The 24,806-nt window shown below is 32.1% G+C and overlaps 2 protein-coding genes, 1 long non-coding RNA gene and 1 pseudogene across 3 annotated transcripts; 2 read left to right on the top strand and 2 right to left on the bottom strand.

Moving 5' to 3' along the window:
* The first annotated feature begins 871 nt into the window (after positions 1 to 871).
* Positions 872 to 1,457, top strand: LOC146930799 (protein AGENET DOMAIN (AGD)-CONTAINING P1-like). The gene has a single exon (XM_085708316.1). The coding sequence runs from the start codon at positions 872 to 874 to the stop codon at positions 1,316 to 1,318; it is 447 nt and encodes a 148-aa protein (XP_085564442.1). The 3' UTR covers positions 1,319 to 1,457.
* Positions 1,458 to 6,546: 5,089 nt separating this feature from the next.
* LOC146930798 (protein AGENET DOMAIN (AGD)-CONTAINING P1-like) lies at positions 6,547 to 7,785 on the top strand (annotated as a pseudogene).
* A 2,962-nt stretch (positions 7,786 to 10,747) lies between these two features.
* Positions 10,748 to 11,957, bottom strand: LOC146930797 (uncharacterized). Its single transcript, XR_015006481.1, has 2 exons — positions 11,080 to 11,957; positions 10,748 to 10,865 (listed from the first exon to the last, which is right to left on the bottom strand). It is a non-coding gene; the product is annotated as an uncharacterized LOC146930797 (long non-coding RNA).
* A 7,717-nt stretch (positions 11,958 to 19,674) lies between these two features.
* On the bottom strand, positions 19,675 to 23,672 carry FBH3 (basic helix-loop-helix (bHLH) DNA-binding superfamily protein). The gene is made up of 7 exons (XM_085702258.1): positions 23,568 to 23,672; positions 22,493 to 23,120; positions 21,437 to 21,771; positions 21,005 to 21,178; positions 20,440 to 20,505; positions 20,274 to 20,342; positions 19,675 to 19,983 (listed from the first exon to the last, which is right to left on the bottom strand). Exons 2-7 carry the CDS (start codon positions 23,088 to 23,090, stop codon positions 19,930 to 19,932), a joined length of 1,296 nt encoding a protein of 431 aa, XP_085558384.1. The 5' UTR covers positions 23,091 to 23,120; positions 23,568 to 23,672; the 3' UTR covers positions 19,675 to 19,929.
* Positions 23,673 to 24,806: the final 1,134 nt, after the last annotated feature.

Below are 24,806 nucleotides of genomic sequence, written 5' to 3'. Positions count from 1 at the left end.
GATGGGAGAGAAGATTTAAAACTTGATTTTCACTATTATAGACAAACACAAATCAACTTCTCATTTAAATTCTAGTAAAAAAAAACTTCTAATTTGAAAATATCTCTAAAATCAGTCTGTAAAATATTATATCAACTTCTTATATTTATTTTAGATTGTCCTCGTGAGCTTAACTCAGTTGGCAGGGACAATGCATACAAGGTCCAGATTCAAACCCTGGAGACCACAAAAAAAAAAAAAAAAAAATTAGATTATCATATTTATGGGGCAATTGACGATGGGGAAGTTTGAATTTTGTGGAAGATAGAGCTCAATTTCAATTTGGTTTTCCAAAAATGAAGAAAACAAAATTAAAGTTATAATTATCCTAAATTATTTGAATAAGGTAAATTGATTAATAATAATTATATTAAAATTATTGTAAAGAATATGCCCTTAGAAAAAAAACGAAATAAAGTATGTTTTTAATATTAATTAAGAAAGTAACTTAATTTTTATCCCAAAAGAATTTACAATTCAATGTAATAAAAATGACACATTATAATGATATACTAAAACTTGGCAAACAGGATATATGCTATACTTAAAAAAATAAATACAATTAATTATTTACTAAAATAGTTAACACGCCATTAATTTATATAACAAAAAGGCTGTTATTTAAAAAGTAAAATTAATAATACCTCAAAAAAAAGTAAAATTAATAATGATAAAAAAAATTATGATCTTGGACCGATCGTTTCCAATTGATCACTTCAATTATATATATATAACAGTGTTTTGTGTGTTGATATGTACACAAAACAACTTCCACATATCTCTCTCTCCCTCTCTATCCCCCTCTCTCTCATTTTCTTATTTTTGAGCAAGCATGAACCCATCAGTGATGAGAGTTGATTACAAGGAAGGGGACAAAGTCGAGGTGTCCATCAATGAAAGAGGGTTCAGAGGATCATACTTTCAAGGTACGATTGTTTCATCCCTTCAGAATGGACAATACAAGGTTCGTTATAAGAATCTTCTTGAAGATGATGAGTCAGGACCTCTCATTGAGGAAATTTCTCCAAGGCAGCTCCGACCATTACCTCCACGCGTCCGTAATCCTCCCGAGTTCCAACCCAACCAAAAGGTGGATGTTTTTGATAGGGACGGGTGGTGGTTAGGGGAAATCACCGGTCGGAAGATCCAATACGCCAAAAAAGATTCAAAAGATTATGAGGTGTATTTTAAATCTTACCGAGAAACAATTTACTACCATTGCCAAAGAATTAGGGTTCACCATGAGTGGTCTAATGGAGAGTGGATCTTGCAAGTTTGATTTATATGATCACCATAATCCTTAATTAAGGCTCTTTGTTCTTGTAGTTAAAAATTAAGAATTATATGAGTCTAAAATATGGGTTTTATTGTTATCCCTTCAAAAGTAAAATAAAAAATTACATTTGTTACAATTTGTAGCTATTGGCCCATTTGTTTTATGTAATTTTGATCGGTAATCAACAATATATTACCTACAGTTTTGATTTTTATGGGTGTTTCTTTGTGTGTGTATCATGTATAGCTCTTGATCCTTTTCTTTTTATGTACTCTCTCTTGTTCTTTAATTTATTTTACCGTGGGTGAGTTATATATAATATGGTCAGTAATTGTTCATACGAGGGGCTGACTGGGGTACGTTTCTTAAAATCTTGTAAGAAAAAAGATATACAAATTTATAATTATAGTTGATTGTATCATTGATATTTTTTGAGTACTGACGAGGCATTGTAAACATGGGTTCATTTGATGATATATTGACTCCATCAGTTTTTTTGGGTACAATGTAACTACAGCTTTTTTTCATAATGATAAAATAATGTAATCTTGTCCAAAAGATACAATCTTGTCTGGTTTTGATTAATTAGGTCAAAATAATTTATCACTGTAATTGCTTCAAAGATTTTTTTAAGAGAATGTTTAAAAGATAATAACAGTTAAAATGCATTATCTGATACTAGTGAATCTTATTTTTTATCATTGATCAATGAAGCTATATATGTATTACTTGTGCACTATATATATTCTATATACATTAGGTATATTGATCATCTCACGTATATGTTTCTTCACATCCACGCTTGCATCTAATGTGAAACTTTAAGTTACGATTGACACTTTAACATATCTTCATTAAGTGTGAGACTCTCTTCGTTTGATATCTGGTGACATAGCCAAAAAAATTATACAATGCAAAACATAATAAAACAGGTGGATTGATGGTGGTTTTATGAAGGGAGATTTATGTTTTCATATTTCATGAAAAGAGAGAAAGAAAATTAGAAAAATAAATAGTATGAAATATAAATTTGAACATAGAGAAATGATAAGGTTAAAAAGTTCTGTGTTTTGTCTGTGAATTTTTTTTTTCAGCAAAGAAAAATATATTAAATAAAAGAAGTACTAAAAGTTGGGGGACATCAATCTTACCCAACAACCACTTAATCAATCCATAGAAGGCATTACAACAAACATTAACAAAAGTGGTAAAGTAAAACATACTGGACAAAAGTCTAGTTTAGAGAAGCCAAATGTCTGAGACAAATACACAACCAACAACCCAGCAGACCCAACGCGGGGCACAAAACCGAATTGCAGAAGAAATATATATGTAATTGTTCCCAAACATTTCCAAAGTAACCGATAGACAAACTTGAACTCATCTCATTGAGGAACGACAAATGAAATTGACCGTCAGCACGGTAACAATTTCCCGAACCCACATATCGCATCAAAGAACAAGTAAATGGCATTTCTAGCAAGAATCTGTTATGAACCTCAACCAACAACAACCTTGCTAAAGGACGAGAAGTTGAACCTGCGGTGGCGTCACCCAACACTGTGTGTGACTGTAACAGATCATGGGGGAACAAATTTTTTTTTTTCACGTGAAAGATTCGGGTCAGATCCACATCCAGGACCCAATCCCATATTTGATTCAGCTAACTTGAAACACATATGGATACTACCACAAGTGGTGGCACACTTCCACCATCTTCATTAAGTGTGAGGATCTCAAACGTTTGTTGAAATCCGACAACAGGGACGTTCCTATAGTTATACAGGCCTTGGACATAATATGAGAAAAGGATCCCTTACATAATATATCATAATTTTTTTTTTGCTCATTGTTGTGTTTTTATTAGGTCTTTGTTTTGTTTTTTTTTTTTTTTTCGCTATTCACTACTAGATAATTTTTTTTTTTACGAAACATCTGAAAATAAATCAAATACTTCATAGACAACAAAATAAAATACTGTAGAAATAGAGAACAATAGCACTTGCAAAGTAGACTGAAATCTTAGCACCTAAGAATATTAACACCAGAAGAGTTGACATTACTAAATGCGTCCCATGATCCTAAATATGTCTCACATCGGTTTCATGATCCAAATTTTTTTTAGCGCCTCAGAACAATAGGGCCACATGATCCTAAATGTGTCTCACATCGGTTTCATGATCATGAATGCGTCTTACATGATTTTGCAATTATCAAATTCAATTTTGCAATCATTTTAATCAATTTAAGAAAGTTGACATCACTATAATGATATAATTTAATTTTTTTGAACCATTGAAAGACAAGATTAAAATTAATTTCTCTAGTAGGCCCATTTTTAACTAAAATATAATTTTTTTGTTATAAAATTATCCCAATTTCTCGGATAATAAATATCACTATTATTTTTATATTAGTGAGGCACATTATTAGAAACAAAGGGTCCAAAAAATATCACCAATTTCTTCGATAATTAATTTTTTGGCAAATTTTTTATAGGAGGTGTATATAGAAATCTTTGTGATATATGGGGGTATATATAGCAAATATACACCCCCAAAAATCAAATATTTCTATATGCACCCCCACCATAAGTTTTTTTTACGAACCCCTGCCGGCATGGGCCCTAGGTCGTCGCACCCCCGACCTATGCCTAGGGCCGGCCTTGTCCGACAACCAACATTTTTTACGATGTTGTGTCTTTGACCTTATTTTGCTATCTCGCCATATCACAAACACATAGAGTTCTACACTTAAAGGAAAGATGTTAATGTGTTATATGTGAGTTAAACTTCTATATTGGATGCAATAATCTATATTGAGCAACATATAAGTGAGATGATAATATGGTTAGTGTCTTAAGGTTTTGGATGAAAATATGGCGTCAATCTCACTTTATTGAAAATAGACTTAGTTAGTGATAATTTTATAAGTTAGTTGAAGGAGTTAGAGGTTTATGGGTAATTATTTTACCAAAAAATCAACTAAAAAAAACTCCACATCATTTTGAAATGTATAATAAAATGTACATTATCAGCTCAAAGACCAAAAGTGAAAATATTTGAAATATAGAGGTTGGATAAAAAAAAATTGAATGAAAGCAAACAACATCCCAAAACTTATATTTAATATAAGAAAATTAAGAAAATGACATTAAAAAACAATTCATCATGATGTTCATAGTTATAAGGGAGCTTAGAATGAATTGAATTATCGCATTTGACTAATAAAACCCCACAAGTGAGATTGACGTCGCATTTTCATCTAAAACCTAAAGACATTAGACATATTATCATCTCACTTATATGTTGCTCAATATATATTATTGCATCTAATTCAGAAGATTAACTCACATATAACACATTAACATCTCTCTTTTAAGTGTAAGACTCTCTGTGTATGTAATATGGTGAGATAGCAAAATAAGTTCAAAGACATAACATCGTAAAAAATGTTGGTTGGTGGCGGTTTCATTGAGGGGTGTTTTTGTTTGTTTCATTCACGCAAAGAGGGAAAGTAATTTCAAAAAAAAAAATGAAAAAGGAAGTTGAACATGAGAGAAATAATAAGGGACAAAACTAAGGAGTGTATGTTTTAGCCATAAGAGTATATATAATATAGTGAGTTGTGGGTAGTTTTTTGGATTGGTTGAAGGCGTTGAAGTTTACTAGGTAATTATACTATCGAAATATTAGACTCATTAAAAAATTCCTCAACAATTTAAATTGTCTAATAAGCGTGTATTTTGTGACCTAACACATCTACATTTTTCCATTGTGATCCCATCAAATACTAAAAGTGAAGTAATTGATAATAACAGAGATTGAATAAAAAAAATTACATGAAAGTGAATGACATCTAAAAACTAAAATTTAAGGTCGAAAATTCAACAATTGATAGCCAAAAACTAGCAAAACAAATCTTCATAATATTGGGTATTTTGTGGAAGCCTACAATGAGATGTTATATCACATTAGGCTAAGACCAATCATACAAGTGAAGTTAATATTGCATCTTCACTTGAAGTTTGTAAGACATTAGATATATAGGTCACCTTACTTATACGTTGCTCAACATCTACACTTGCATACACTGTGAAATTTTTACTCAGTTGACAAATTAACATTTCTCCATTAAGTGTCACAATCTCCGTATACGCGATCCACCACAAAGAACCGCTCCCCCAAAATGTTGAACCGGGATATGATATCATCATTGAACCTTCTAGGGGAGGCAACAATGATGTGGATCGATACATTGATGAAAGAACAACTGCACAAGTGAGAATGATACAACATCTTCATCCAAAATTTTAAGGCTTAAGTATGAGTTTTTTTTTCTTTTATTTATTGTTCAACCTCCACCATTTTATCCTATATTTAGCTTTAATTGGCACATGATACATCATAATATTTTATGACGAAATTCTAGCCCGTGCTTAGAACAGATGTCCGTACTCTAAAATCAGTGTGTAAAATATTTTATCAAATAACTACATATACTTTTAGTCTTATACTAAATAAACCTTGTTATATTTATTTTAGATCATCATAGTTATGGGGCAATCTAATGTGTTTAGAAACTTTTGCAAACAATATTATAAATTTATACTCCAGTTTTTTTTTTACAGAATAAATTTATACTCCAGTTCGAAAAGACATTTATTTCTTAAGCCCGATTAAATATTGATGATGGGGAAGTTTGAATTTTGTGGAAGATAGAGCTCAATTTCAATATGGTTTTCCGAAAATGAAGAAAAAAAAATTAAAGTTGTAATTATCCTAAAATAATTTTTTTTTGTTGAAAGAATTATCCAAAAATAATTGAATAAGGTAAATAAATTAATAATAATTATATTAAAAATTATTGTAAAGAATATGCCCTTAGAAAAAAACGAAATAAATTATGTTTTAAATATTAATTAAGAAAGTAACTTAATTTTTGTCCCAAAAGAATTTTCAATTCAATGTAATAAAAATGACACATTATAATGATATGCTATACTAAAAAAAATAAATACAATTAATTATTTACTAAAATAGTTAACACGCCATTAATTTATATAACAAAAAGGTTGTTATTTAAAAGTAAAATTAATAATCATAAAATAAAAAATATGATCTTGGACAAATCTTTGACCCCCGATTTCTTAGACCAATTGATCACTTCAATTATAAATAATAGTGTTATGTGTGTTTATTTGTACACAAAACAACTTTCACATCTCTCTCTCTCTCTCTCTCTCTCTCTCTCTCTCTCTCTCTCTCTCTCTCTCTCTCTCTCTCTCTCTCTCTCTCTCTTTCATTTTCTTATTCTTGAGCAAGCATGAACCCATCCGTGATGAGAGTTGATTACAAGGAAGGGGAAAAAGTCGAAGTGTCCATCAATGAAAAAGGGTTTAGAGGATCATACTTTGAAGGTGTGATTGTTTCATGCCTTCAGAATGGACAATACAAGGTTCGTTATAAGAATCTTCTTGAAGATGATGAATCTGGACCTCTCATTGAGGAAATTTGTTCAAGGGATCTTCGACCGTTACCTCCACGCGTCCGTGAACCTCCCGAGTTCCAACCCAACCAAAAAGTGGATGTTTTTGACAAGGATGGGTGGTGGTTAGGGGAAATCACCGGTAAAAAGATCAGGTATATATGCCAAAAAAGATTCAAAAGACTATTGTTATGAGGTGTATTTTGAATCTTACCAAGAAACAATTTACTACCATTGCAAAAGAATTAGGGTTCACCATGAGTGGTCTAATGGAGAGTGGATTTTGCAAGCTTGATTCATATGATCACATGAGCATTAATTAAGGCTCTTTGTTCTTGTAGTGGAAAATTAAGAATTATATGGGTCTAAAATATGGGTTTTATATATTATTACTTTGTTACCCCTTCAAAAGTAAAATAAAAAATTACATTTGTTATAATTTGTAGTTATTGGCCCTTTTGTTTTATGTAATTTTGATCGGTAATCAACAATATATTACTTTCAGTGTTTTTTTTTTTTTTATGTGTGGGTTTCTTTGTGTGAGTTATCATATGGTTAATTGCTCATACGAGGGGCTGACTGGGGTACGTTTCTTAAAATCTTGTAAGAAAAAAGATATACAATTTTATAATTAGAGTTGATTGTATCATTGATATATTTTGAGCACTGATGAGGCATTGTAAATGAGCCATGCAAACATGGGTTCATTAATGATAAAATAATGTAATCTTGTCCAAAAGATACAATCTCGACTGGTTTTGATTAATTAGGTCAAAATAATTTATCACTGTAATTGCTTCAAAGATTTTTCTTTAAGAGAATGTTTAAAAGATTGTAACAGTTTTTTTTGACAGAAAAAAAGATTTGTAACAGTTAAAATGCATTATCGTTTTTTTTATTTTGCCAAAGTTAAAATGCATTATCTGATGCCAATGAATCTTATTTTTTCCATTGATAAATGTATCTATATGTATTATTTTTTATTTTTTTTGGAGGAAGCTATATGTATTACTTGTGCATTATACATATTCTAAAAAAATTACATATAGAACCGATAATCTAATTTCTCGAATCTAAATTTGTTTCCAAGTACTCAATTTATTTAAACTAGACCATCGACCCGTGCGTTAGGTACAGGGGCGGACCTGAACAGGTCCTGGTGTGGCAAGTGCCACACCAAACCAAGCTGATTTTTTTTTTTAATATATGAAGACAATGAATTGAAACAATAAACTGAAACTAAATCCCTCAATCACAAGCAAAGTACTAGTGGAAAAGAAGAAGAAATCACTTGCAGAAACCATGGAACCTTCAAGTAAGAAAGGAAAAGGATGAAGAAATGTGTTGAAGAAGAAGCAGAAAGCAGCAAAACCACTCTGTTTGAAGAAAGCAGAAAGCAGAAAGAAGCAGAAAGCAGAAAGAAGCAGAAGCAGAAATGTGTTTGTTGTTATGGGCTTGGGCCTCATATTTGCACATGTTATTGAAAATTAATCTTCTCACTTTGAAAATTGCTCATTTACACCCAAAATTTACTCTAATAACTGTGATGCAAGTTATCTGCTGCTCGTTGCAAACGGTAGTTAACCCATGCTCGGTATTTAATTATTTGATAAAAAGTTGTGCCTCACCAATATTGGGAGTCCAGGTCCGCCCCTGGTTAGGTAACAAAATAGTTTAGATGAATGTCATGATTGTCATATAGTATTTCATAATATGAAGAAACATAGACGTTGGTACTGTACAAAAACATAATTTTTCATGACATCGTCCTTGATACAGTAATGTAACATTATAGGTTAAGTACAGGGACGGAGCTAGGTACTAATGAAAAGGGGCAGCCGCCACCCATGAAATATAGAGGACCTTTATAGGACTCATGTGCATATTAACCGTTCGCCGCCCATGCTTTCATATCCACTTGGTTCACTTATACTAAATTTTATTTTTTTAATTAGGGCAACAGTTAGCGTCCGGGTTAACCTTAATAAATAAGAGATAAGAGATCTCTCCGTTTGAAAATAAGATTTTGATTAAATTAACTAAATTAAATAGGTTGAATTAAACAGGGGTAATACAGTAAAAGTAAGCACATAATTTAGGTTAAAATTAGGGCAATAGTTAGCGTCCGGGTTAACTTTAATAAATAAGAGATAAGAGATCTCTCCGTTTGAAAATAAGATTTTGATTAAATTAACTAAATTAAATAGGTTTAATTAAACAGGGGTAATACAGTAAAAGTAAGCATAGAGATTTAGGTTAAAATTAGGGCAACAGTTAGCGTTCGGGTTAACTTTAATAAATAAGAGATAAGAGATCTCTCCGTTTGAAAATAAGATTTGAGTAAATTAACTAAATTAAATAGGTTTAATTAAACAAGGGTAATACAGTAAAAGTAAGCATAGAATGAAGGCTAAAATCAGAAGATATATATAAGAAGATATATAAGGAAGCAGATAAGGTAATCAAAATAAACATTAGGGTTAAAATCGTAAATCTAAGCAATAGGGTTTAGGTTAAAATTAGGATTAAAATAATCACTCGGGTTAACTTTTATATATAAGAAGATAAGAAGATATATAAGGAAGCAGACAAGGTTAAATCAGAAAAATAAGCATTAAGGTTAGATCAGAAAATAAGCATTAGGGTTAAAATAGTAAATCTAAGCAATAGGGTTTAGGTTAAAATTAGGGCTAAAATAATCACTAGGGTTAACTTTTATATATAAGAAGACTAGTCCTTGCACCCGTGCGGCATACAAATTGCATATGTGTAAATCCTTTTTGAACAAGGCATATGTGTAAATCCTAAAAGCAAATTTTAATAGTAAGTATCAAACCTTGAAAGTACATCTTAGTGATCACACCTCTCTCTGTTGTTATGGATAAAATATGAAAATAAAATTGTATTAGTCTAAGAAAATAATGTGTTCTCTATGTATAATCTTATATGCTATATGTGTGGGATATATGAACTTCTTTTTGAGAAAACATATCAACCAATTTACGGACCTTCCTTAAAAAAAAAAAAAACCAATTTATGGACCGAAAATGTATACCCAAACACAAAAAATAAGGAAAGGAAAGTAAAAGGAGAACCACATCACTTTAACAAAGCAGAAAAGCATAAATGATCATGGTAGTAGAGTTGGGCAATCATGCATATATAAGATAAGTTGGGGCAAGATTTTATTGAAAAAATTAAAACGTTCATTTTTAGAGTTTCCAATCTAATGAATGGAACTTTTTTTAGATATCATAATCATTTTAATCTTCTTATCATGTTAGGACTGACTTTTCCTAAATTTTCTGACAATTTGATTAGTGTATACGTCTTTTTATTTATTTTATGTGGACATATGAATTTAATTATTTAATAATTGTAGCATACATATTTTTCTTTGAGGTATATAGTACTAACTGTCAAGTAAGTCTTTGTTTTCTCCTTTCATTTTGTGTGACATGCAGAATGGGAAGTTCCTTTTTTTTTCAATAGTGGAGGAAACTATTCAATTTGATAATTAATTAATTCTTTAATTCTTCAAAGATAATTGGAAAGTCAAGTTGTTAATTAATAGTGTAAATTTTTTTTTAGATGTACAAATTCAAAGATATATAAATATATAGAAGATAGAGAGATAGATGTGTAACTTGGATCATATCCTTTAACCTTCTCTATATATTGTTTTTAGAGGCACTATTCTTTATTCATCTCAATTTTATCTATCTTTATCTTAATTACACATACACAATGTTTATCTCTATCATTATACTTGGAGTAATATGTTTATTATTATTTTTATACGAAAAAATGGTAGACACTTGTCTTCACCTTTATAAAAAAAACAGTATTATTTATAAATATACCCCTTATTTATATTACCAATTTGTATTAATTAATAGCCAAAAAATAAAGAGTAAAAAAGAGAAGAAAAACTATAACACCAAATTGAAGAGGAATCATCCAATAGTTTCATGGAGAAAGTGACGATAAACAACCATTTTTAATAAGCTTCTTCCTCACCATCAATGATGCAACAAAATAAAAAATAGAAGCATCATTTATCCTAATTCACAAAAAAAATCAAAAATCCACATACACATTAAGGAATCAATCTAAGAGTAACTTGACTCCCTATCAATTATCATATCATAGAAACCAGTTAATAATCAAGAGATAAGAGAAAAATTGCAGCTACAGTAATGAATAAATCGTCATATAATCAATACCAAGAAATATTGAAAAATGGATTCAAATCCAAATCCAACACCAAAACTCACTGGTTTCTAGCTTTCATCTTTTGCAGCGAATCAAGACTACTACCACCACATAGTATTATTAGAATTGTGAATATTGTTATTTCCTTTCATATTTGAAGCTCTATGTCTCCTCATGTAGCCACCTAAAGCTTGTCCTATTGCAAACTCCAATCCACAAATAGAACACTCTTGTTTTAGACTTTGATAATCAAAAGATGAAGAGTAAAAGTGAGTGGAAAAACAACAATACAAAATTGTAGATAAACTGTCCAATTGTTACTTGAAAGTGATGATGAACAAAACCCAAAATATGATGCACAAAATCACATATTTATACACAATGTTTTCAATGTAGAAACTAAAAATATTGAGATCATATTAGTGGTTGTATATATAATGAGTGAGTGTATGGTCATAATTAAAAAATGAGTTACGGAATAAAAAAAAAAAAAGCAGTTCAAAGGTTGTGATAGAAATGAATCCATCCATCCATAATCCATAATAAACATGTAAAGAATGTGTGAAGGAGTTATAACGTAAAATGAAACAAAAAGCATAACGTCAAATTAAAAGTTAATTGTGCCTTGTATTACTTGACCTTGTGTATTCTTTTTAATTGTTGATATCAACTGCTGTATTAATTCATTGTTGGTTTGTTCATGATATGCTATTCATTCATTTCAATCATAATGTATTAGTGGAAGCGATATTATAACACTAAAACAGCTACTGATCAAGTGGTTAAAGTGCTTGGATGGAGGTTATGGGTTGCGAGTTCAACTCCCTGCAGAGACTTTTTTCAGAAAGATTTTTTAAACCTCTCAAAAAAGGCAGGATTAGGTTTAGGTTTAGGGTTTCATAATGAGCATGCATTGTGAACCTTAGTATTATATATTAAGATATATAAGGAAGCAGATAAAGTTAAATCAGAAAATAAGCATTAGGGTTAAAATAGTAAATCTAAGCAATAGGGTTTAGGTTAAAATTAGGGCTAAAATAATCACTCGGATTAACTTTTATATATAAGAAGATATATAAGGAAGCAGATAAGGTTAAATCAGAAAATAAGCATTAAGGTTAAATCAGAAAATAAGCATTAGGATTAAAATAGTAAATCTAAGCAATATGGTTTATGTTAAAATTAGGGCTAAAATAATCACTCGGGTTAACTTTTATATATAAGAAGATATATAAGGAAGCGGATAAGGTTAAATCAGAAAATAAGCATTAAGGTTAAATCAGAAAATAAGCATTAGGGTTAAAATAGTAAATCTAAGCAACATGGTTTAGGTTAAAATTAGGGCTAAAATAATCACTCGGGTTAACTTTTATATATAAGAAGATTTTGACACTAACCAATTATCTTGTTTTCAGTATTCTAAATTCTCCAATCTAAAATTTTGTGTGATGTATAGTATATATTTTTTTAAGAGAATGTTTATGGCATTTCACTGAGTAGCTATTAGAATTCCAGTTTCTAATTTTTTGGGGATTAATTCGAGTTTAAAACCTTAGAAATGGACTTTTTTCTTAATATTTTGTGAAATTACCTTACACTCATCTATTCATCTGTTTTTATGATTTAGACTTTTCACTTTAGAAGCATGTTAATATGCAATTCTTTTTTGCTTTATGAAAATGCATGTTCTTTATTGAGCGTTAATATGCACAAAAATTGGCTGTGTTTATCTTCTTGATTAAGTGGTAATCTATTTTCTTGATTGATATGCAACTCTCTTTTTTGCTTTCAACCATATTAAAATAAGCTCATCCTTTTGTTTTTTATTTGATCAAAACATAAAACAGATTTTGCTACAAAGCGGGTTCAAAAAACAACAAAAATGAAGTTAATGTTGTATTAATATGTTTTGCTATTTCATGAAAACTCAAGTTCTTGATTGAGTGTCAATATGCACAAAAGTTGGTGATTTTGTTTTGCTGTTGTTGCAACTTGGGAAATTCAGCTCATTTCATTCTCTATTATTTTCTATGTTGCTTTATTTTGTTTGTGGCTGTTTGGCTGTTATGTCTTGTATTTCATTCTTTTGTTTTTGAAACAGGTATTTCATTCTTTTGTTAAAACAAAATAGGATTTGCTAAAAATATGGCATCCAATTATTCTTAGAATTTAAAATATATTCATCATAAGCATTAATTTATCACTCCCTAAAAAAATACTCTTTCAAAAAAATGTGAAAGATTTCTCAATTTTCCACAAAGCCTTAGGGAATTGGTGTTGGAGGGTAAGGAGGGAAAATGAAATGCTTTGGCATCAAGGGTTGTCTTGAAAATATGGGATTCTTAATGGGGTAGTGGTAGGAGGAGGAAACAAAGATTCGGTTTGGTGGAAAATTTTGTATAGTATTGGAAGAGGTGATGAGGTAGGTGATGGAGGGAGTTGGTTTGAGGATGAGTAATGATATTTGGACTTGGTTTGAGGATGAGTAATGATATTTGGACATCCATTTGATGACAACTTTGTTGACAACCTTGTTTTTCTCTCTTCTTATTGGTCAAAAACAATGGAGAGAGAATAAGAGCATCATGTGAGTATGAGAGAAAAAATTGTCCAAAAGTTGTAAAAAAATAGTTGTACAAATATCATTTCTCTTTGAGGATATGTTACTAAGAAAATAAGGAATAGTAGTAAGACATTACTTCGGCATGATTTGTGGGCCGGTGGAGATGTCTTAAAGGAATCCTTTAGTAGGTTGTTTAATTTAGCATCGGTGAAAAATAGTCCGGTGAGAGATATGGTGTTAGGAAGGGATATATAGGGAGGTTGGTGGGGAATAAAATTGTTTGTTTGGAAGATTTAGGGTGTGGAGGAGTGTAGAGTGTTCTAACATTATTTTGCAAGATATTATAGAGAGGACACTTGGATTTTGGATCCGAATCCCGATGATTTTTTTTTTTTATCAATTGACTATGATTATGAGTTAATCTTTAATTTTGAAGAAATAGAATATCCTCCTTTGTTTAATATTACTTGGAACATTTTAATTCCAATGAAGATATCGTTGTTTGCTTGTAAGTTGTAACTTTGTCATCTTCCAAGCAAAAATAATTTAATCCGGAGAGATATGGATAACATAGCATCACCTTTATGTGTATCTGGTTGTAATTTTAAAGAATTCTGGTTGAATGTTTTGTCTTTTAGGCTTTAGTAGTGTAACGACAAATAATTGTTTTTGTCATGTTGTTATGGTAAAAAAAGTGAAGGAGTGCTTTCATGCGGTTTAGATGGCATGTATTTGGTCAATTTTAAAGTAGTGTAATTTTGTGGTGCTCAGCCAACATGATCGTTTAACATGAACACCTTTGGACATGGTTAAATTGTTGGTGTGGTCAGGGATCAAGTCCAAAATTAAAGGATTTTCATATACTTTTCATCACTAGAGTACTCGACCTCTTACATGTTTAGGAGTCACTATATTTGTAGTATAATAGTTGGCATCATATATGATACTTGTGTTTAATAATCTTCAATTTTCCTTTCTGATATAATTGTGTTTAATTCTACCTGAATCTTAGAAAGTATACAATCGAAAAAGAGTAACCATTGATTGAGAAGTTACTAAATTCTAATCCCAACACAACTCTCTTTCTATTTGTCAATCGGTTATTTACAATTTAGTAAACAAACCATTTTTCTTAACTTGATTTAGAATTTATGCGAATTTAAGAACAGTCTAAACTAAGCGCGGTTAATTTTGTGATTTGATACGATTATTTTTTATAAACCGGCACAATACTTAAAATCTCTCTTTATTAGTCTTGCAAAGTAGTAGCGAACAGAGGATTGTCGAGCGGTTTGGGCACTTGATATTGATTGAAGATCAAGGGAAGAAGAAGAAAGTTCATCATCATCAAAGTATTGAAGTTTCAATTGGGTTTGATTTTTGGTGTATATTTTCTTATTGTTAACAATTTTGCAAAAGAAATCTATATCTCAATTTCATTTAAAATTGGGGGCAAACGTACCCATAGCAAGGACGGTCGGAGAACTGCTTGAACAAGTTTGTGTGTTCATCTTCTTTTCTCTATCTCTTACTTTCCACTGCTATGATTTGAACAAAGAAAGATTTAATCTTTACGTGGTGAAATTTCTCTACAGTTACTTTGTACGAACTAAGATACAAGGTTTATGAACTTGTAGAAAAGTTGAATCTTTAAAGGTTGAATCGCACTTGGTGCAAATTGCACACAAGGTTTTGAGAAATTGTCTGAACCATTTTGTTTGTCTGCTGTGTTAGAAATTGAAAACTAAAAACTTGTGCATATAAATCGTTAATAACTTTTTGAAAGAAACTAGATTCATCATATTAAAAGAGAATCAAATTAGCCCTAATTTGAATCATTTTTTACTATATTTTTTTAACTTTGTTCATAATCCATATAAATCTAAACATTTTGTCGCATACGGTGCTTTTGATAGGGCTCGAGATAGATGTTGTCCATCCACAAAGCTTCTGCTAAAAATTATTTTCAAAATATCTAAATTTTAAACAAACGATCTATTCAGCCCTTTAGACCGAGCCCATAACACTTGGAAGTTTCATTCATATGGTTACCATAATCTTTGATGTATTTGGTATCAATTTGTAGATAAATGCATTAGATGTGCATTATATATGTTCTTTTATGTATTCTTAACAGTATCTATTTTTTATCACAAACTCACTCAAAGTTTTGATTTTAAATAAACAAGTTTCACATTTTATATGATGAAATACTTCTATTTAAAAATTTCAAACCATTATATGGTATGCAAATGGGAGCTAGGATTTCTACTCCAATGATTTCTTAAAATCTGCACCTCTAGATTGGCCAACCCAGATGTGGAAAATCGTTGTTTTCTCTGGCACCGAACTAGGGAAATCCAAAAAACAATGGTATTTTTTTTTCATGTTAAATTGAGTCGAAAGCAAAATACGTGAGGGAATAAGTATATTAGACTTGGAGGTAGAGTCGTACTCCTTAACCCAGTGGTAAATTCAATTTCTATTTTTTATCTCTCCTTCTTGAAGATGACAATTTTAGTGTGGTGTAAGATAGTTAGAATCTAAAGGGAGTTTCTTTGGAGAGGTAGGAAGATTAGTTTGGTGAAGTGGAGATCGATTTGTCAACCAAATGGGGAATGGTGGTTTAGGGGTGAGAGATGTTAGGGTGACGAATGTTATTCTCTTGTCTAAGTGGAGACGGAGGTTGTTGGAAGGAGAAAATGCGTTACAGAGGGAGGTTCTATTGGAAAATTATAGGGTATAGGTGGTGTTTTGGAGGGGCGTGTGTGTGCGTGTGTGTATGCGGGTGTGTGTGTGTGTGGGGGGGGGGGGGGGGGGGGGGGGTTACTTAGGACCCATGCGATGACTTGGATGATGTAGGTAGAGGAGGATGTAGGTCTAAATTGGTTTAATTCGGAGGTAGTAAGGAGAGCGGGTAATGACTTGGATACTAGTTTTTGGAATGTGGTGTGGCAAGGGGATATGTCGATGCGTGCGAAATATCCTAGGTTTTACTCAGTATCAAACCAACAAGAAGTTTTAGTGGGAGAGATTGGCGAGGGTGGAGAGGGAAGGTTTTCTTGGAGATGTCGTTTCTCTCATTGGGATGAACAACTTCTAAATCTTTTGCAGGATGATTTGGAGGGTTTTGTGTGGTCACAAGAGAAGGATGTTTGCAGGTGGAGATCGGAGGAGGACGAAGTTTATCGGTTAAGTCATCATATGTTAAATTAGAAAATTTAATGTTAGACGAGAAGTGGTGAGAGGATGAGAAGGTGGTCTTTGATAAGTTGTGGAGGAGTCTAGCACCGTTGAAAGGGGTTACTTTATCTTCGAAGCTTTTTCTTGACCGCCTTCCAACTAGACAGAATTTGGGCATTATGAATGCTCTGTCGTCGGGAGTGTCTTCAATTGCGGATGCTATGCTAGGCGATTTTTGGTATCTTTAAGGTGTAGTTTTTGGTTCCCCTGTTGATCGCAATTTGATCCGTTTGGAAGGAGTTCTGAGGTGTTCTATGGGGTTCTGTCATTAGTAGCGGTCTTATGGTTTTTGAGTTTTAGGACTTTTGCTTTAGGGGTTCTCGTAGTATATACGGAACTTCAAATTCTCCTATTGGTGTTCCGCGTATATACAACACCTTGTATTGTTTTGCTTGGTCCGGTTTTGTGTTTCTTATACAGCCAGCTTAATAAAAATTTGATGTTTCAAAAAAAAAAAAAACTCACTTTGGGTTAAATTAAAAGTAATTAAAATTCAATTTGAAAAAAAAAACCAAAATTTCTTAGAAAGCAAAGTAGATCTAATTATCTATTCACAAAGCAATCTATTTTTTGACAAATTGTCATATAGCAATTCTAGTTACCCTTATTTTATTCAAGTGTGAATACTCCTTGCTCATGCTTAGTGTTTTTTTTTTGTTTTTGAAACAGGCTCATGCTTAGTGTTAAATGTTGACAATATAAGATTTCGGCTGATAGATTAGAAATCAAAATTTTCTTTCTCTAAATTGAATGATCCATATTATCCCTAAGCTTAATTGCCTCTTTAACTGCAACATCATATTGTATGTTGGGGATCTAATTTCGTTGACAACTATACCTACTTTACCTATAAATGTAGCTTGTTGGGTGTACCTTTCTAATATTCAGCACATTTTACTTAACGTTAAGGGAACCTTGTCCTTAGCTAAATATGACGTCATTCATGACATGGTCCTCACTTAAATGGACCAAGACCCACAATTGGCCCATTAGAGATAGTGACTTGTCCAGCTGTGAATGTTGCTCCCACATGAGTCCTGCTCTTTACCCAAACAGTATTGCTCAGTCCCAAAGTAAAATATCAAACTACCCCTACGCATGTTAACATGCGCAAGTACATAATGTACGTAACTTAAGTTACGTAGCGTGACTTAAGTTGCGCTAGTACAAAGTTTCACGTGACTTAAGTTACGCTACGTGTCTTTAGTCACGCTAGTGCAAGCCGAGCAAGCCCATGCCTAGGATATGTTGCGTGACTTAACACATGCTGATGCTAGTCACGCAACTTAACTCACGCAAGCACAAAGCCTATTCACGCAACTTAACTCACGCTAGTATTAACACTAGCGTGACTTAACTCACGCTGCTGCTGGTGCAATGCTGGCAGCAGAGCAGAACCAGAACAGCATGACAGTGGCCACTAGCTACTGTTGTGTTCCTTCATTCCCTGTTTACAGAACATGCATTCATTGATTCCACCAAAACTCTTAATTTAGAGAACATGCATTCATTAATAATCACTTACTTGATATTGTGGAAGAAATTCGGTTTGAATGGCGCAAGAATGGTGAAATTTGGATTTGGGGGTGAAATTTCCGTGTTTGTGAAAAGTTGGAAATGGAGGTTCTGTGTTGCTGTGTTGGTGAAAACCAACTTAAGTAACGTTGCGCAACTTAAGTTGCGTGACCGTTATAACTAACGCATGTTAACTTGCGTGGCGTGAGTTAACATGCGTAGGGGCGTTAAGGTAATTTACTTTGTGAATGAGCATTACTGTTTGGGTAAAGAGCAGGACTCTTCCCACATCAGCCTTTGCTATGAAACACCGATAAATTACACGTTTATCTCCATCAGCAGTTAACTGCAGCCGAATCTATGCCTAAAACAATGTCACTTCGACAGTTAACAGCCGAGGAACCATAAATTTTGGCAGTTAACTGCCATCGGATGAGTTTTTTAGCAATCCCAAAAGTGGGAACAGCAATCATCAGCCCTTTTTCTATCCAACGCAGATCAACTTCTAAAGGGCCAAAACCCATTCAACCTTATGTACACGTATACCCAACCACGTTATTTTCTTCATGATGTGAATAATAAATAATTGCAATAACAATGAAAGAAAAGGAATTTGTCAACAAAAAAAAAATTAAAGAAAAGGAAATAAGATAGCTCTGTTCGAGTAAAAACGACCAAAGACAAAATGCAAAAGAAAAGAGAGAGATCATGATAAATTAAGAAATTCTAACTGCTTCATACCTAAAAATAGTTTTAACTTTTATTATTGGTTATGCATATAATCACTCTCTTTGAAAAATAGATTATACTCCTTTTTGTCAATCATGTCTTTAGTTAAGAATAATACAGAAATATTTATACAATTTAGTCAACAAAGAGAGTTCAAAAAGATAATTATTTCAAGTTCAAGGAGAATTACCAACTTCAATTTGTGATGAAATTTACATAGACATGCCATGCCAAAAGAGAAATTCCAAATTTGTACTCAAATCCCAACTAATGGTAACAAAGGATTTAACCTTATGTTCTAACCTCATTAGCCACATAGATTAAGATTAAGATCCATGTTAAAAAAAATATTAAGATTAAGATCATGAAGATAAAAAAGGAAGGCAAAAACAAAAAATAAACCACACTAAACTAATAAGTAATTAAAAAAATTGTCGGTTTTGGTCCCCCCATGTTGCCACGTCATTTTTAATACTAAATCAAACCTACACATACCATCAATTTAATTTAGTGTTCCTTCATAACCAACAGTCCATATGAAAATGCAAAATCCTCCATTCCCTCAAAATGGGGGCCCTAGAGTGTAAAGGCAACATAATAAACTTGCTTCATCAAATTTTGTACACAATGCTTTTGCATATGTGACATAAATCATCATCAAAATATATGATCTTATAATAAAAGTCAACTTTTATGATCTCATTCCCCACCATTCCCAAACAACCATAGAAAAAGTGACAACATCATAAATATTATTATATCAGAAAATTAAGCTGCTCTAATTTCTAGACCATATTATTACAACAAAATCTGTACAAAAAACTCTGACTCTCTTTTATCATCATCCTTTAATTCTTTTCCCTTATTGCTGTTGCTTGTGTGAACACGTGCACTTAGCTCGATTGTCTGAAAGAGTCTATACATACAAAGTATATACTCCCTCTGGTCACATTTATAAACAATTTTTATTTTTTCAGATTCATTAAATAAGTGATGTATCTAGGTTATATTATGTTTCAGATACATCACTTATTTAATGAATCTAAAAAATCAAAAGTTGTTTATAAGTATGATCGGAGGAAGTATTTATAGAAAGGAGAAAATAATGAGTAACAGAATGTGTAATGATGTATGAATAATTATGGCATATATTGTTTGAAACTTGTAGAGAAGTGAGAATGAGATTGGTCAATTGTTTGTACATACCTCAACTTGGTTTTGTAGGTCTTTAATGTACTCAACAGCCAAGTCCAACATGTCTGATGTGTTTGTTTGCTGCAAAAAGTGAGAAACAATGTTTGGTTTGTTAAGGCAGCCATAATTCAAAGTAGTTATGTAGGTTGGTAAGTGTGCCACAAGTCAAAATCTTTACCTTATCCATGTTTGGCACGAGATCCTGTAGTTTCCTCATTCGCTCGCTAATTTTAGTTCTTCTAACCTGAAAATAAATTCACACAAAGGTGAGGAAGGAGATTTGGTGCAGTACGTCACGCAGTTTTCAATCTCAATTGTCCGACTTCAAATTAACTGTTGAAACTGTTAAAAATGTTTTATTGTGTTATCTGAATCGTTTGATCTCTTATTAACGACTTCTGCAACAAGGAATCTGGATCCGATAAAGTAACAATTGGATAAAAATCTCGGTTGTGGATGCCTATTATTTGTCAACTAGTCAAGTTTTCGTGCAAGATTGTAAAGATGTGGAGAAAAATAACAGAAAATAGAAGTGTGAAATTACACGACATTTCATAACAAAATGACTTTTCTGGCTCTTTGAATCGAAAAATTACTTAATCTCAACTGTGAGTTTTTGGATTCATTCCAAAGCATGAATAAGTGTTTGAGAAAAATCAGATATTCTATTATAGAATCAAGAAATTAAGTACAAGTGAAAGAAAAAAAAACAGAATAATTTATAATAGAATTAAAATGGATACCCTTTCTGCGATGCTTCTTGGGTGAGTGGCACAGCCTCGTTTAGCACGGATTTTGCACGGAACAGAATCTGAGAACTGCAAAAACTTCTCAATGGCTGCCAATTCGGCCGTAGTATTTGGCATACTCATCTGATGAGCCAAAGGAGCAGAAGTAGTCTGGCCTCCTGTTTCATTCTGATCAATGCAGCAAAATTATGTCAATAGTGATAAATTATACACCAAATGTAATCAGTGTTGTCAATTGCACATCACAGAAAGATAGTGTTTTTTATAAATTCTGCTACACTTCGGTGCTATTGTGCCGCACTAACAACACTGCACAAAATAGCGCATTGCAGAACATAGCTATAAATTCAATTTCTGCTACGTTATAGTAGAGCATTTGACAACACTGGTGTTAATAACCAAATTCTGATAGTACATTTCAACTACCTTAGTTTCAGCTGGATTTAAACCTGGAGGAAATGGTTTTACATCATCATCATCTCTGTATCTTTTTAGGCCAGTAATATTATCAGATATCATCGCAGTATCCTCCCATGTAGTACCTAAGGGGAAACCCGGGATAAAATCGTTACCCCGGGTTTCAGCAAAACCTTCAGGTTCAAGATTGTTTTGTGGAATGCTATTACTCCCGATTTCAGCTCCTAACGGTGAGGCATAGTTTGGAGCATTCTTTAACCGTACCGCAGAAGAAGAAAAATTTGCTTCTTTGCTAGCGCTATTAGCAGCTCCCATAGTTCCTATTCCTCTCATAGCAGCAAAACCTGCCAACCAAGCTAGCTAGCATCATTATAACAACCTATTTATGATCAAGAAAATGAAAACTGCAATAAATAGTAAACCTATTGGATTTCTAATTAACTTTTTTCTATCACACTTTCACGAAATCCCGTTTTTTTAGGTCAAGTAGCCTAGTGGCAGGCGTGGAGAAGTGGAGAATCCTAGATTTAAATCAAGTCCTCTGTATATCAATGTCCCTGCACCTACCAACTGAGTTGTACTTTCATGAAATTCTATTAAGACAACCATTATGTTCTCATTTTCCAGCTAATTGGATCGGCAGTCAGTTCGGCGAAATCATGACGTCATTGTGATTTTATTAAAGCTCTAAAGTGTAGTTCCTTACTAAAACTATGATGGATGGCATATCGTGACTCAGTCAAATTTACATTTTGTGCATATTTGGATCCACAACGAATTCAGCAAAATCACACTGATCCACCGTGATTTTGATAAAAACTACACTTTATAGCTTCAATACAATCATCGTGTCAATCTAATCCGGATTCCGGAGTTATTTAAAAAAGTCACTAATAGCAAAAAGTCTCTATTAATAACAAAGTAAAGCTACTTAGGCTACCATGTAAAACAAAGAAAAAGGGAATCACGCAATGGAAATAGGTATTGAAAAGGGAAGAAGAAAAAACACAAAATAAAGTGATGTTTTATTTTTTTCATGATAAGAAAAAGAGTATGGACACATACCAGTATCAATGTTAATGTTTGAAAACAATCCAGCAGGTGAACTACCATGTCTAATAAGACTAGACCGACCGGTCTTCATTTGATTTGGCAAAGGTGGTCTTCCTGAATTATGGTAAAAACTCTGAGGAGCAGCAGAAGAACCATAATTACTCAAATTATTACTTTGTTGTCTTTGAAGTTGTTGAAGTTCCACAGATTCATTGTTATTCATTGTTTGCATAGTTTGAGATTGTTGATCAACCTCTTCCTTAACTATAGGAAGCTGTTGCTGTTGAAAAGTTGATAGATTCTGAGTTAATGAATCAACTACTGAATCAGTTATAGGAGCTATAGAAGCTGTAACAGAAACACTTTCAGCACCACCACCACCACTACCACCACTTCCACTAAGACTATTCATAAACCTTGCAAAAACTCTTTCTGTTTCAGGACTTGAAGGTTTATTGAAAAGATGCTCATAAAACTCTTTATCAATGATATTTGAAAAATATGAACTTGGAGCAGATTTAAACCGTGTTAACCCTGAATTCATTTGTTGTTGATGATGATTTTGATGATCTAGAAACATAGTTGGATGCTGCTGAAGATCTGACTCCATTCTTTTCTTCTTCTTCTTCTTCAACAATTCCTGTAAAAATAAAAATTTGATCTTTACTCAAATTTTCAACACAAAAATTTCTAAGATCTAATAAAAATCAATAACAAAGAAAACCCACCAAGGAAATCAATTTATTTCACTAAAATTCTTCAAAAACTGAAAAAGATGAAAGGGGGTGTAAAAAGTAAAACAAAAAACAAAAAAAAGACAAGAAAAACATGAGCTGTTTTGTGTTATGATTTTTCCAAGTTTCTATCACTCAGCATCAAAACAAACGGCAAACAGTTTAGCTATGACAAGACATGACCAAAAACAACAAAGACAATAGTTTGGAAGAAACCAAGTTCGATTTCTGGTGTAACAATTTTTTTATCAGACGTTACTTATAGTTAAACAAAAACCATATACAAAGATATGAACTATGAAAAATATGAATACTATGAACTTAACAATAACATAAAACCAAAAAAAAAATACCTCTAGTGCAACACTTTTTTGTTGTTGTGTTGGGGGGATGTGGATTTAATGTAGCGTGTACTGAAAAGAGTGGTGGTGTAAAAATGAAAGTGAAGAAACCTCTATAGGAAGGTTCAAGAGAGAAAATGATTGAATATAAAATAGCATTGGATTTTGTTGCTGTGGAGGTGCAGCCAATAAGGAGTGAACAGAGTGATAATTCCAGCTTTCAGATTTGTTGTGTGTTTCACACAGTAACTGTTTTTACTAGAATACCCTTGAGAAAACCAAATATGAATGGAACGTGGCACAGAGAAAGTTTCTGAAGAGAGAAAGAAAGAACAAAGGTTAAGACTATATTTAGAAGTAAAGAGGTTTTGTTTTGATAAATTGGGAAGTATACTAGGTGAAATTACTTTTTTGTCTCAGTTTTTAGATAGTAATAACTGCTGTGCACGGTTTATCTTTTTGGTTCAGATCACGAGTTTGAGTGGTCTTCAATGCTGAATGCACTTACTGAAAAGACTTCAATTAATTGAGTTTTAAATCCAGAGAAAAGTTATTTATTCTATGTCTAGAATACGTGATTGGACAAAAACAATGGAGAGTGAAAGAAGAAGAGAGAGAATAGAAAAACACATGTGAGTATGAGAGAGAGTTGTTTAAAGAGTTGTCAAAAAGTAGTTGTACAAATATCATTTCTCTTACTTTTAGACAGATGTCTTGTGTTCGAATTCAATTTTGAGAATACAATAGTATCAAATTTTTTGAGATTGAACTTTGTCACTTATTATGGTTCTATCTGACTCGAGATACACGATTCACGCCAAAAGAATACAATTGATTTTAGTTTATAGTAGTATTTTTTTACTAAAAATAAACGGTATTCATTTATTTAAATTTAGATTTATAGCGTAGATTAATACAACATAAATTTAAAGTTGTTAAAAATAAAAGATGAATCTTCAAACAAACTCACAATATATATATAAGTTAATAGCATAAAATAGAAAGATACATAAGTCTATAAATATAACTATAATCAAGTGTTAGGAATATGCATGGCTACAAATATGTAATTGGTAACGGCGCTAAAATCGTTGATCGGGAAGAAAAAAACACTGTAATAAGACGCAAACCATCGAAATACTCATGTTTTTGGATCTGTAACGTTGACGACGCAAAAATCATTGGTTGAATATGCACTTGATCAAAGCTAATCTTTCAACCAAATCAAATAAACACCGCACTAAGTCTGAA

This window comes from Medicago sativa, chromosome 4 (genome assembly GCF_051527215.1).
Source record: "Medicago sativa cultivar Bolivia chromosome 4, Bolivia_mono, whole genome shotgun sequence".
NCBI lineage: Eukaryota > Viridiplantae > Streptophyta > Magnoliopsida > Fabales > Fabaceae > Medicago > Medicago sativa.
Note: the sequence above shows the minus strand (reverse complement) of the source record. Positions and strands in the feature narration are given on the sequence as shown.